Source organism: Lipotes vexillifer, unplaced genomic scaffold (assembly GCF_000442215.2).
Source record: "Lipotes vexillifer unplaced genomic scaffold, Lipotes_vexillifer_v1.1 scaffold474, whole genome shotgun sequence".
Classification (NCBI taxonomy): Eukaryota; Metazoa; Chordata; class Mammalia; order Artiodactyla; family Lipotidae; genus Lipotes; species Lipotes vexillifer.
In genome coordinates, this window is record NW_006772385.1 from 116,146 (window position 1) to 131,185 (window position 15,040).

At 41.7% G+C, this 15,040-nt stretch overlaps 1 protein-coding gene across 1 annotated transcript in view; it reads left to right on the forward strand.

Annotated features, from left to right (window-relative positions):
* DNAH11 (dynein axonemal heavy chain 11) overlaps positions 1-15,040 on the forward strand; it is a 213,524-nt gene that overhangs the window by 103,757 nt on the left and 94,727 nt on the right. Inside the window, 6 exon segments of the mRNA XM_007472188.1 lie at positions 606-839; positions 3,950-4,096; positions 9,383-9,496; positions 11,807-11,950; positions 12,851-13,033; positions 14,682-14,783. Coding sequence (XP_007472250.1) covers positions 606-839; positions 3,950-4,096; positions 9,383-9,496; positions 11,807-11,950; positions 12,851-13,033; positions 14,682-14,783 — 924 coding nt within the window.

A 15,040-nucleotide genomic window follows, 5' to 3' on the forward strand; every position in this document is an offset into this window, starting at 1 on the left:
GGGGGGGGGGGTCTCCAGTAAGTCTTCAAAGTAGAGCTGCTCAATTTTTTGTTTGTTTCCAAATGAGAATACATATAATCATACTATTTTTCTCCCAGGAGCAGTGACTTTTATACCTTATCCTCCAGTTTGTTTCTACATGAGTTCTTATAAAACTGTGTATTTCTCAGTTTAACCTTTTTTTTTTTTTATTTTTCAGTGACTGTTGGTTTTCTTTGGCTGACGTTTAGCTTGAAAGCAACACCAAAAATACTTCTCTGAGTGCTGTGTCTCAGTTTCTCCATTTTCTCTTGCACACGCTTGATAAAAATCAAGTCGTGAAAAGCAGTGCTTGTGTTGCATCTTGGCTTTTGGTTTGGGTATGTGGAGCACATATAAATCCTTTGGCCTACTTGGCAAGAGGAGGTTACTAAGCTGGAAGGTTTCTTGTCATCTCTCCAATCCCGTGGACATCTCTGAAAGACTAAGTTTTCCTAGAAACTAAGCTGTTCTAGCTTTTAGAAAATAAATACTGCATAATTTCGCTGATTTTTCTTCTTTTATAAATTTGCATTTTTGTTTTCATTTGAGAGAATTTCATGTGAATTGCCATGTGTATGTTTCAGCCCCTGGATAAAGATTCTCTTAGCCTCTTCATGGCACACGTTCACACTAGCGTAAACGAAATGAGTACCAGGTATTACCGGAATGAGAGAAGACACAACTATACCACCCCAAAGAGTTTTCTGGAACAAATATCACTGTTTAAGAACCTGTTGAAGAAGAAACAAAACGAGATATCCCAGAAGAAAGAGCACTTGGTGAATGGCATCCAGAAGCTAAAAACCACAGCCTCTCAGGTATGACCCGGGTATGTTACTACTGAGTGAAATCGATGCTCCTAAAATTAAAAAATACCTTTGCTTTTGAAGCAGCATTTTAACCTACTTGTATAAGATGCATAGTGCTAAAATTTACAGTTTAATGATACAGAGAACACACAGTTCCTGCTTTCCTAAGGCTGAAAAGGGATTAGCCAATTACACTATCACAGCTGGTTTGGAGAGAGCCCTTCAGTTGTTGGCCTGACTCCATGCTGGGCAGTGTCGAGATGTTGAACAGAACAGGCACAGCTGGTTCCCCTCTCCTCTTCCACTGCTTTGATACTCTGGGCTTATCATCAGGAACTTTGTCACAGGACAGTGGAAATCAGATCCCTCTTGGTCTCAGATTCTCAACCGCCAGTGAAGGCAGCATTTCCTGGCCGATGCTGTGATAAAGGGTGTTGTGATTGGGGTCCCTAAGTATAGCAGTCTTCTCTGGCCTTGGTGTCTGATCTGCTCCCTTTAGCCACTATCTCTCTTAGGTGAAAGTATCCAGTGTTGCTTTCATCCTCAACCATAACGCCTCCACTACCTTGAAGGACGGCACCTCTAACCTTCTGGAGTCAATCAGGAGGGAATTTGCATAGGATGTTAATCATGTGTGGGTCTGCACACATATTATCAGATTTTATGGTTAAAAATCAAACAAGCATATGAAGTAGGTGTTCCTACTGAAATTTTACACATGAGGCTTCAAGAGTTGAAGGCCACAGAGCCCCATGAGTTTTGAGTTGGAGCCCAGATCTATGTAAAGCCCATAGTTCCAAGCTGCCTCTCTGTGACTGGTAAAAGAAATTAGAGTGAGAGAAGACAAAGACTTTGGAGATGGGCCAGCCAGGCTCTAGAGCTAGAGGAAAAAAAACAATCCTCACTGGTGGTCACCTCAAGGCCAGAAACTCCCAGGGCCTTTTCAGAGTATTTGTCATCAGGTTGTACACCCATATGCTTTTCAAGAAATTGGGCCAGTTTTCCCCCCAAGAGTACTGGTGGCCCATCCATGCCTAGGCTGGAAATGAGACAGAACCTGGTTGGGGGAGTGTATGTTGGTGACTTTCACCCTGAAGAAGGACTCTCTGGCCACGTCCTTCAAGTAAGTCTGAAGGCCAGAGCATCACTTGCCTCTTTCCCCCTTCATTTCATACACCAGGAATGGCTCTTTGGTGAAACACTGTGATCTGTGCTGAGCAGTGAGTAGATGGACCACGATTGGGAAAGAGAAACCGGCGTGAGGAGGTTTCCACGGCAGTTTCCAAGACTGAGAGTTAAGAATAGTTGCTGGAAAACCCCCAAGGAATATATTCTTATATGTGCATCTTTTCCTTCACTTTCAAAGAATGTCTTTCTTTGCTCTCTCTTTTTATATATGTTTTATCTTACTCTTTTTGCCTTCTTTCTCTTTCATTTGTCTTCCCTCTCCCTGTCCCTCCAGTTCCATCTCACTTGAATCAAAACCCTTTTCCCTAGTAAAGACTTTTTACTAGGAGTCCTGTTAAGCTAAAAGTGGGAGAGATCTGTGTCCCAGAGCATTTATGTCCCTCAGAAGGATGACCCAAAATGAGCCTGTTGACTTTGCCCCAGGAAATGACAGTGTTGGCTAAACTGAACTCAATACCGGTGGGGCCTCTGCCACACTGCAAGAGTTTTCTCCCCAAATGACAGAGACTAAAGCACGGGGAGTAGCATCCTGGTTCATCTCAGTGGTGGCAGCATCTCAGTCACAGAAAAGAAGAAGAGAAAGTCTGTGGTTTCCTGACAGTCATCTCAGTTGTGTGTTGTTGAGCTGGGGGTTGGGGAGAGGAAGAAAGAAAGGGGGTGCCTGCCATGTTCACAGCTGTTTGGGGTTTCCTTATTCCCCCTCAGCTATAAACAATAGGCAGAAAGTCTGAGAAGATACACAAGGTCTTGATGGAAGGACTACTGATGAGTTCTTGCCATTAGGTGTTTGTGCATGTGGCTGGAATATCTAATAGCACCTTAAGAGTTTTTAAAATCAATTTATTTTGAAGAGGAAGCGTAGTCTCCTATGTGCACAACCAGAAAGCCTGACAGTGTAAGGTCCGGTGGTGTGCAGAGCAAGATGTCTTCATCTTGGAGCGCGTGCCCTTGCAGCAGTCCCGCAGAGCTGGATATCCATGCCGTCTGAAATATGTCCAAACCGTAGCGGTGTTCATGCGTTGCAGCAAAGCCCTAAACCCCTTCTTTAGCCAGGTGGCCCCTCTGCAGATTTAGCGTAGGTCATAATAGAGAGCCCAAGTGAATTCTCTTCATCCATAAGGCTCGCATCCAGGGCTTGAGTTGCTTTCGATATTTCAGACTTAACAGCTTCCTTAGAGACTGAAATCAGGGCTTGAAATAAGTTTTCTCCTAATCTCTTGGATGATGATTTTGATTATGGCCTAACATGTGACTAGTTTCACACGGCTGAAAAGAAGAGAGAAGCAAACATCACTGTGCAGTGTGACCCTGAGTTCATAGAGAGGCTAAAACAATCCGTCTTAGCTTAAACTCTAGTAGTACAGGTAGCAGTCACAGTACCAGCTGAGCCTTTTAGGGTAGAGTGTAAATAACCCATGTTGGCGGGGAGGTTACAGGCGTCCTTGGATATAGCAGCGGAGTGTGGTTCCACAAGATGAAATTCCTGAAGTGTTTTTAGCAATGGAGTCAAAATAAATGGTTGTGCTTGTTTTTTGGGATTAAAAAAACCCCACACAAACAGTAATATTTATACCCCACAGGGGGCATGAATGATACATGCTCGGGTGACATGTGCTCAGGTGGGGAGAGCTGGTGGTGCTTCCCTGAGCTGAGAAGATAAATGTCTAGTTGGTGCTGACATTAAGTTAATGACTTTTTCCGCAAAACCATTCGAAAACATTATTCTGTTGATTCCTGTGTTTAAAAAAAAATGCATTTTTTTAAACACAGGGGCTGCATTTTTTCACATGGAATTAGAGTCAAATCAGGGTACGAAAAGAAGCAAGATAGAAATTGCTAGGCACCCCTGAATTCACTTAAAAAAAATAAGCTGTATCTGATGTTTGTTGTTATTGACACAGGTTTTTTCAAAGTCATGACTTTTCCTTTAGGTAGGGGATCTGAAAGCCAGACTTGCCTCTCAAGAAGCTGAGTTACAACTGAGAAATCACGATGCTGAAGCTCTGATCACAAAGATCGGGCTTCAGACGGAGAAAGTGAGCCGGGAAAAGGCCGTCGCGGATGCCGAAGAGAAAAAGGTCAGGCTAATTCCACCATTTAGAGTACAGAGCTATATTTAGCGCAAAATAAACCTTTGTAGGTGAACAGTTTTGAACAACTTCCTCTCCAGGGAGCATAAAATCTAAAGAATTATTATAGTTACACATGTAACAGCATTTCACACCATGATTACCACTTGACCTTTCTTTACATTATGCATTTTCCCAACCTTTTAGCTCTTTTAATGATGTGAAAGAACAACAAATACTGAGCTCATTCGAGCATATAATGGATGTGGATCTTGAACATCAGGCCTATTTGTAATACAGTAAAGGTCAGGAAGTCACCTCCGGAGGTTTCTAAAGCTTTTCAGTTTTTAGGCAAATTGAGCAACTCAATTGTTAACAAAGCCCATTCCGTCACTTTGCAAGATGGTTTTCGAATTTTGCATTTTAATAACACAACTTGAGTTTATTATTATATCCTAAGCTAAATTTGTTCTTTTTCAGTCAGTGGAGGCCCTGGCTTTCTGTATGATGTTTTATTGTTGGAAACAATTACTTTTAAGATTATATAGCTTCTGCTTTCTTTGTACTTGGGTTTCCAGTAATTCTGAAATAAATATAAGTTATATTGTCATCTTCTCTTACCAAAACTTCAGCTACAAGTAGAAGGTATTTTATTTTTGTGTATCTCACTTCCCAAAAGAACTATAGCAAACAGAATGATTACTAAATATTTGTTTAAAAATTGAATGACTGTATATGTGCAAGGTCAGTTATCTTATTTTAGACAAAAGATTATAGTCAGGGCTTAGTTGATTAAAAAATGTAAATTATGAGTCACATAGCCTGGGAATCAGTAGCCATTATGCTATTATTCTGCCTTAACGATATGAGAAAATATTTGTGTTTTACCAGTGATGTTGCCGTTCATTAATAGGCAGTTGAGTTGTTTTCCTTTTGTTGTAATGTGTATTGAGCATGTTTGCCTTTAGCTTGCACAACTAAAGACTTTAAAAGCATAGTGAAAGTCAAAATGCTAAATAAATGATTTTTTTTTAAACTTATTTTTGAAGTTAAAGATAAGGCATGTTTGGCGTGGCCAAGAGGCATATGATTCCTAATTCTGGTAATAAATATTTCCATTGAGTTTCAGGTAAATGGAAGATATCCTTAAAAGTATAGTTTTATATTAAGTAATTAGGTCTCACACATGGTGTGATTATCATAAGCTAATTCCACCCAGGGGATGTTTTTCAGGCATTACACAAATTTGTGATACTCCAATAATTACTATATCATAACCCATCTCTACAGATCTTAAAACATGACAAGTACTCTGGAGGACTTTTCACATTTTTGCATGTGAATTTCTAAGGCAAAATTATCCTCACAAACGGGAAAAAATGTTTTAGCAAATTAGAACTCATCTGACAGGTTGTTTCGTGAAGTTCTCCAAACATGGAAAGGACACATAGTATTTTGTATATCTAATCCGTACCAAGAAATAAAAATAATACTTTAAATTATTTTCATTTTATCCATGAGGCTTAATTTAGTTATAAATAACAAATATTGTCTGAGCACCTGTTTTTTGCCTGGCACTTTTCTAGGTTCTTGAGGATATATGTATATGATGTGCAAGGTGCCTGCACGTAGCTTACATTGTAATGGGAAAGACAGGAGACAAGTGACATGTTGATAGACAAGGTATTTGGGGTTAGCGATAGGGCTATGATGAAAGTCAAGCGATGTTATGGTGGAAAGAACTCTTTTAAGTTGGTGGTCATGGAAGGAGAATCTATTTGTAATTAAACTATGTAGAGTCAAGGAATTAATCAAGACCAAGTATGTGCTATGGGCTCACATTGGTCATATGTTCATCAACGTGCTAGATTCTATGTGGTTATTAAAAAAGGGTGTATATGGTCTCTGTGATTCTATGAAATTGGGGTCTCAAGATTTAATACTTAAGAAGTAATCAAAAAATAACAAAAGTATGTCGCCACATTTAATATGGCTAAACAAATATTGGGGCTTAGAGGCTGCCTTGCTGTGCATCTTGACAACCCATGTAGAGAAGCTGGTTGAAATTGTTGCTTCAAGTTTATAAAATCATCGAGGGCTGTTCAAATCATGGGCATTGCCAGCAGTGACCTCAGGTAACAGAAGCACCATCAAGCTTGTGAAAATTAGATCTTCCATCTTTGTTTCACTTACCAGCTCCAAATTCTAAGGATCCTCTGATCCCTTTCAAACTGCTTTCTTTGTTGAATAGTAATCCTCATGAGTGAAAGTGCCTTCCAAATTGCAGAGCTCATATAATCTCTTCAAAAGGTGGACATCCGCCCTGATTTTGAATGATCTTCAGTTTTTTAATGTTTCTTTTCTAAAGATGGGTGGGGCTGAATTCTAGGACCATCAGGAATGTCTTAAAGACAGGTGAGAGCCATGTACTTGTTAGCTAAGGCTGCCATAACAAAATATCAGGGACTGGGAGGGTTAAACAACAGAAATTTATTTTCTCAGCGTTCTGGAGTCTGGAAGTCCAAGGTCAGGGTGTTGGCAGATTTGGTTTCTCCAGAGGCCTCTCTCTCTCTCTGGGCTTGCAGACAGCCACCTTCTCTCTGTGTCCTCATATGCCCTTCCCTCTGTGCACACACCCCTGCCAACTCTTGTGTGTAGCCAGATTTCCTCCTCTTATAAGGACATTAGTCAGATTAGATTAAGCCCCACCCTAGCAGGCTTCTTTTAATTTAATCATCTCTTTAAAGGCCCTCTCTGTAAATACGATCACATTCAGAGGTCCTGGGGTTAAGGCTTCAACGTGAGAATTTTGAATGGACACAGTTCAGCCCAAAACAAGCAGTTACTGTGACTTGATCCTCTTGTGACCGCCACTAAATTTCATGAACCATCTGCAAGGAGCTTTTGACTAGCAGAGGGCAGAAAAATTCTGGTGTACCCAAGAATGGGACTGTCTCCAAATCTGCTTTAACGGACGATGGTAGAGGGAAAGCACATACTCTAAGCCATCTGTGTAGCTCTTCCACCTTCTCCAGGTTGGGCCTCACTAACCAGTCCCCAGGAACCTTGTTTGGGGTGGGGGAGAGCAGAGGAAATTGCACAGTGAGGCTTCCCAAGTCCCTGAGATACAAAGCATTTTCACAACTCTAGTGTAGTTGCACTTAGGGTGAGAGGGATTGGGAATAAGAAATAAGTTGACCAACCTAGAGTTGTTGTTTGTTTGTTTGTTTGTTTTTGCCGTACGCGGGCCTCTCACTGCTGCGGCCTCTCCCGTGGCGGAGCACAGGCTCCGGACGCGCAGGCTCAGCGGCCATGGCTCACGGGCCCAGCCGCTCCGCGGCACGTGGGATCTTCCCGGACCGGGGCACGAACCCGTGTCCCCTGCATCGGCAGGCAGACTCTCAACCACTGCGCCACCAGGGAAGCCCCTAGAGTATTTTTTTCATTTGCATTTGTGGGATTGTAGTTACTAAGTGTTCTAGATTGCTCTGCTTATCAAAATTACCCAAAGGAATAATACTCCATTAACAGTAAAGGAGTTAGAGGGAGAAGACTCTATGACCCCCAGTCTCATAGAAATAGCATTTAGAAGAAATGCTCTCTAAGTATTAAAAAACTATGATCCTGAGTCCAGTTTAAAATGATGTTATTACAAATGGGCACAAACAGCATGTGTAGATTTAGCATATCCTTTAAGGAAAATAAATAAGCCTGATGTAATAACTCACTCGAATACAGTCTCTGTTTCATCCGTAGCAGTATTCTCCAGCGCATTGAAAATGTATAATAGTATCCTTAGAGTTTTCATGGTCCATTCCTGGCAGCTTTGAAGATTGTGGTTTTAGAGCAGTTCTCCGTAAGCATGCAGAGTTTCCTTACAGGTGTTAACCGTAGCCCGTAATTATTGGCCGGAGGTCACATATCTACCATGGACCAGTTATGTTCATAAAAGGTGCAGTACAGGGCTTCCCGGGTGGCGCAGTGGTTGAGAGTCCGCCTGCCGATGCAGGGGACGCGGGTTCGTGCCCCAGTCCGGGAAGATCCCACATTCCGCGGAGCGGCTGGGCCCGTGAGCCATGGCCGCTGAGCCTGCGCGTCCGGAGCCTGTGCTCCACAGCGGGAGGGGCCACAATAGTGAGAGGCCACAATAGTGAGAAAAAAAAAAAAAAAAAAAAAAAAAAAAAAAGGTGCAGTACATAGCAGAATAACGGTTAATCAGGAGAAGGGTAATTTATGCTAATAAAGCTGTGGTAGACAACAAAATTTGTTGTGAGCAGTGTTTACGTTTATGGGTACAGTTTTAAACCTGTTCAATCCAAACACTTCTGAACAAATGCACTTTTGTTCACACTTGATCATTCACAATCCCCATCACATCAGCAACCATCCCATATGCTGACTGGATCCTGGTGCCCAGCGCCACAGCTTTGAAAGTCACATTTCTGCTGAGGACAAAGATTTTATTCTTCCTGGACATTCGAGTTCTATCAGTGAGATTAGAAACCCCAAAGGTTCTCATTTTGGCTTGGTTCGAGTTTACCAACATGGCTCCCCTATATGCATATTATATGTGTTCATGCCAGGGGGCTAATGCAAGACCCTCTTTGACATGTGAATAGTGTCCCTGGACCCTCAACGGTAGAGCGGACAGCAAACATCACGGTCCCGTTGCCAAAGACAGACCTGGGTTGTTGCAGCTGTAGTTTCTTACCAGGTCCTTGGAGAAACCAAGAATTAGTCTTCATAAAAATTTTTTCTGTGATTAAGCATGCATGGGATAGAACAATATCTTCTAGCCAGTTGAACAAAAAAGCTTCACATTTATTCTTAAAAATTAGTTAACGTGACCTTTAGGTAATGTAAATGTGAGTAATCAGGTAATGTAGGCAAGCTAAATGTAAGGGAAAGTGAGAGAATTTTAGCAAAAACAGTTTGTGGTCTAGGTTACTGAGCCAGCTTGGATTTTCACTTGTTCAGCACTTGCTGAAAAAGAAAACTGAAGAACAGAGGAATTGCTTAATCTTGCGTTTATTATTAGTGGCACTTTGTAACTAAGATAGAGCCTGTCTTGGAGCATTTTTGATATTTCATTCCATTTGTGTCTTTTGTGTGTGTGCAAAGCGTTGTGTATACACCGTACCTGAAGGGAAGTTAGTCTCTACAACAAATTCCTCCCCTGTCCAAATACAGACGAATTATTGAACAGTGCCTCTGAGGCAGCCTGCATTTTTCAGTAGAGATATCTGAGATGATAATTTGTGTATGTGCGTTTCTGTGTTTTTCCTCTTTGATTAGGTGACAGCTATTCAGACTGAAGTGTCCCAGAAACAGAAGGAGTGTGAGGCCGACTTACTGAAGGCTGAGCCCGCGCTGGTGGCCGCGACAGCTGCTCTCAATACACTCAACAGGGTAAGGATGATTCCTTGGCTCAGGGTTTCCTCAGAATAATATTTGGAGGTTATTAGAGTTTGAATAACGGAACTAAGGGTGAAATTCATGCAACCAAAGAGTTTTGAAAAAGGAAAGAAAGTCCCATTAAATGTTACAGTTGAAGCAAATATTTGAGGTCATCACTGTAGTTGACCTTTTCCTTTCCCATCCGGGAGTTTGTCCGTCTTCACCCCAGCAAGCGGTCTCCCTTTGAATCCTTGCAGTGCCATGCAGTGTATACTCTTACGAAAGGCAGTTCTATTGTTAGCAATTGGATTCGGCCCAAATCCGGTGATTCATATTATGTGTTGCTTTAAGAACCGAGTGAGGGATTCTCTACTTCCTCTGGATATCAAAAAATAGTATTAATGAGAGACCCTCAGGAAAAGAGCAACAGGCTGGAATCAAAGACACCTAGGTTTGACCCACACCGTTTTTCCTGGCTTCATGTTATTAGCAAAACCTCACTGAGCATTCGAATTCCCATAAGAGAAAATAATCTGTGATGGTCAGAAGGAGAGATGGAATTATGGGCAATGTCATTCTAAGAGCCTACAGCTGGTCTTGCCCCTGGGTTCTACTAGGCCTCTGGGGTGAATCCTAGGGCATTACTAGGCCTGAGGATCTTAAATTCAGCTTCAAAGAGGAAAGGAGGGGCTTCCCTGGTGGCGCAGTTGTTGGGAGCCCGCCTGCCGATGCAGGGGACACGGGTTCGTGCCCCGGTCCGGGAGGATCCCACATGCCGCGGAGCGGCTGGGCCCGTGGGCCATGGCCGCTGAGCCTGCGCGTCCGGAGCCTGTGCTCCGCAACGGGAGAGGCCACAGCAGTGAGAGGCCCGCGTACTGCAAAAAAAAAAAAAAAAAAAAAAAAAAGAGGAAAGGATCCAGACATTCCCTGCTCTTCAAAGAAATATTCAATTCATTTCTCTAAGTATTCTTTTGAAGGAAGTAATTTTGACTGTGAACAGTGAATGATTATCTTCATGGACGTCTCTTATAGTATTACCATAAAGCTGAACAATTTAAAAGAACATAAGTATACCATGATGGAAGATTGATTATTCTGCATTCACATATCCTGCTGCCATTAAAATTATATTGTTGCATCCTAGCTAGCAACAAAATGTTCATGATGTATTAAGTGAATAAAGCAGATTATAAAATAGGATTTAGTGTAACTTTTTTTTTTATAAGAATATGTTTGTGCATAGGAAAAATTGGGAAAAAAGAATAATAGTGACTGACTATTTCTGAGTAATGGAATTTTGTGTTTTCCTCTTTCTGAGCACTAGAATGTTTATTTTCTTCTTTGTGCTTTGCACTGGCAACTTTTCCTCTGAAGATATTATTATTTACTCAGTCAAAATAAATTAATATCACTTAAATGTAAAGCTCAGTATATTTATAAATGATGAAAAAATCTTGGTTACCCAGCTCTCAATTAGCTTTAGCATATTTTAAGTTTTTGCTTTTGCTCTTATTTTCACACCCTTTCTGTCCTTTGCAGTCATTTCCCAATAAATAGCCAGTTTATGGTAACGGAGGAGAATCAGGTTCAACATCTGATGAGGCTTTATAAGCAAGAGTGTGTAATACAGCTCAGGAAATTTCACAGGAAGTCCTTTTTAAAAAAACATGTATCATAAACCTACATATACTTCTTATAGATACTAATTCTTGCTCCAGAGTATTTGTCCTGATACTGGTGATTTACCCCATGAATACCATCTGTTGAGTAAATCAAGATTCTGACCTGTGGAAGTTAAGGAGGAACACAGAAAGGAGGTTCAGCCTATGCGGGCATCTTCCCAGTTGGTAGTCATTATAGTGTAACAGAAGATGTTTTTTGTGCATGTAAAGCAGAAAAACAAAACTAAGAGACTCTGAACTAAGGGACTCTGTTTCTGGGAGGGCCTGGTTAAAAGGCAAATATATTCCATAGGTGGGATAGACCCATAAATACCTTAAAACCTATATGTTTATGAAATTCCGGGGACTCAGTGTGCAAGGCTCTGCAGGACTGGTAGATCAGGCAGATAAATTTACTTGGAAGACAGAAAGGGCAGTGATGTCTCCGAAGTACCAGAAAAGCGCCCAGCAAGAACTGAACCTCCTGGAGTTCCACGGTGGTGGGACCCCCGGGTGGGCGGCAAAAACTGCCCAACCGAGACTGGTGTGGAAAGGAGACGGTGGAAAAGACCAGCCACTGAAGACCAGCTTGATGACCTAACAGTTGATCTTGAGAAACCAGACCTCTCCTGGTCTTGAGAGTGTGTGTGCTTTTTTTCAGGTCAACCTAACTGAGCTGAAAGCCTTTCCCAACCCTCCAAATGCAGTTACCAATGTTACTGCAGCCGTGATGGTCCTTCTGGCTCCCCGGGGCAGAGTGCCAAAAGACCGGAGTTGGAAAGCAGCTAAAGTCTTCATGAGAAAGGTATCAGGCAGCCCGGCAACATGAAAATCCCGACAGTTTCTCTGTTCAGTTCTGTGGTTATACTTGACAGCAGGGGTGGGGGAAGGATGGACTGGGAGTTTGGGCTTAGCAGATAAGAACTATTATATATATAGAATGGATAAACAACAAAGTCCTACTGTATAGCACAGGGAACTATATTCCACGTCCTGTGATAAACCACAGTGGAAAAGAATACGAAAAGAATGTATATATACGTATAACTGAGTCACTTTGCTGTTCAGCAGAAATTAACACAACATTGTAAATCAACTATACTTCAAAAAAATAAATTTTTGAAAAAACATACAATTTGAGGAGAGAGGAAAGCTATAAAATTCCCAACTGCTAAAAAAAAAAAAAAAATCATCTTCATATTTGCTAAGTGTAATCTGCCGTATGTTCTCTAGACTTAGAATTTTTGTTTGCCAAGTTGGAGATTAGCGTAGGGTTGTAGCACACCTAAGTCAACACCAGCAGCCGTTGGAAGGTTGCTAATTATTTTCAAAATTATGAAAGCAGTTAAGTGTAGGAGGGAGAAAATTACATGGATTTCTTATGCTGGAAAAATGTTACTAATGTACACGAAGGTGAAGCAAAGGGATTTTGGGGTATGTGTTTTTCTTTTTCTTTTCTTCAAAATGTGAATGCCTCCTGTGCAGGGACTGAATATTTTACCCTGGGATAGAAGGGATTTTAAAAGTGTCCATTGCTAATTCTAACTTTATACTCTAAACACTGAAAAAGTCAAACAGTGGGATAAATGGAGCTTGCCAATTTTGCCTTTGTAATGTGAGTCCTAAAAGCTGATTTTAACTTTTGATCTTGGAATTTTCTCTGCCGCCCAAATGGCTCATTGCAATAAGTCTTTTTACCTTACAGGTGGATGATTTTTTGCAAGCGTTAATTAACTGTGACAAAGAGCACATTCCAGAGAACTGTCTAAAAGTGGTGAATGAACAGTATTTGAAAGACCCAGAGTTCAACCCAAACCTGATTCGGACCAAATCTTTTGCAGCAGCTGGTCTCTGTGCCTGGGTCATCAACATCATTAAGTTCTATGAGGTATATCAGTTGTGATCAGATGGTTTACGGGTGTTATTCAGGAAGGGCCGTACATATATTAATTTCTAGGCCAGCAAAAAATGTAAAATAATTTAATATTATCTGAATAAGATAAAGTTCTAAGAATGAGGCATGAAAGTGTCAGATTAAACAGAATTCTCTATAGGAGGATATTTGAAATGTTGGAAACTATCTTTTTCTAGGGTAGAGTGAGTAGCTTTTTTTTTTAAATTAACTAATTGATTTATTTTATTTTTGGCTGCGTTGGGTCTTTGTTGCTGCATGCAGGCTGTCTTTAGTTGCGGTGAGAGGGGCTACTGTTCGTTGCGGTGCGTGGGCTTCTCACTGCGGTGGCTTCTCTTGCTGCGGAGCATGGGCTCTAGGCCCGCGGACTTCAGTAGCTGTGGCACGCGGGCTCAGTAACTGTGGCTCGTGAGCTCTAGAGCGCAGGCTCAGTAGTTGCGGCCCACGGGCTTAGTTGCTCCATGGCATTTGGGATCTTCCTGGACCAGGGTTCAACCCCGTGTGCCTTGCCTTGGCAGGCAGATTCTTAACCATTGCACCACCAGGGAAGCCCGAGTGAGCAGCTTCTTTAGATCAAATAGCAGCAATTAATTTGATTTGCTTAGATAAAAGCATGTTGGGTAGATTCATTATATTTATTAATTATATGTCCGTCAGTTATGTCCCAAGAACTTTGCAAAGGACTAGATGTAAAAAGGGAACAGTACATGGCCCTCCACTGGGAGGAACTGTCTCATTGTTGTCTTGGAAGGTTGTGTGTTATACTCAAAGATGGAATTGCTGAGGAAATGCCAGTGTCATTCCCAGAATGATTTTCAGAAAATTGGATTATGTCCTTTACATGGGAGACCCACAGGAATAGGACCCTGTCAGTCTCTCCATCTCTTTAGTGGAAGCCTGTATCAGGCAAGATTGCAGACAGATCACAGCTGATGGGCAGCCTCTCCGCATAATGACACACCTGACTGCTGTGCTGGCCTCGCATCCTAGGTGAAAAGATGAGCCCAGAGCTAGACCGTGGCTGTGTTCTGTGTCATTTTGCTATAAAATAGGAAATAAAATTTAATTTCCTGTCTCTCTCCCCAACAGGAGAATAATTGATCCACTCAAACGCTTAAACCACTCATTCAAATAACATTTAAGGTGGCCAGGAACTTAGAAAAGAAAGTGTGGTTAATACTGGGTGAGGACATCTCCCACATTCCTTTCTGGGTTCAGAGAATTTCTCTACACAGCTTTTCTGCCTTAAAGGCTAGACCTGATCCCACCTTCAGCTGTAGTTCCTATACACTACAATTTCTGATGATACGAGGATTATCTCCAAATTTTATGAAAAACTAATTTTAGTATCTTAATGGTATTTGACGTGTATAGCATTTTATGCAAGTGCTTGTAACTCTAATGTCCAGAATAAATGAATAAACAATAGAGAGCTTAGAGGACTTGGAAGGCTGTGTGGACTTCTGTTCTGCCATCAGGTAGTACCATGGCTAAGAATAAACACCAAATTTCTAGGTCACATAGAGATTTTAACTGTGAAGCTTCCAGCAAATGTAAGACTGAATGATTACTTGTCTTTGCCATCTTTATTACCTCGTGAAGTAACCCCCACGTGGCTTTTCAGGTCTACTGTGAGGTGGAGCCCAAATGGCAAGCATTAGCCCAAGCAAACTTAGAACTGGCTGCAGCTACTGAAAAACTAGAGACTATCAGGAAAAAGCTGGCGGTAAGTGCAGAGACTCTAGCACTGAAGAAGTTCCCGAGACATGGAACCCCTCCCCGCCTTAGGATCCCACTTTCAGAGAGGGCCACCTCTGAGACCTACCAAACAGGGAGGAATGTGACCTTTCATGGGTGTATTCCTTTCTATTCTCCTTCAGTACACATTCCTTATCTGCTGTATGCTGGACACTGAGCTGGAAAAGTGGGAACTTCGATGGTTTCTGCACTTAAGAAACTTTCGTGGTCTGGTAGTAGAAAGAG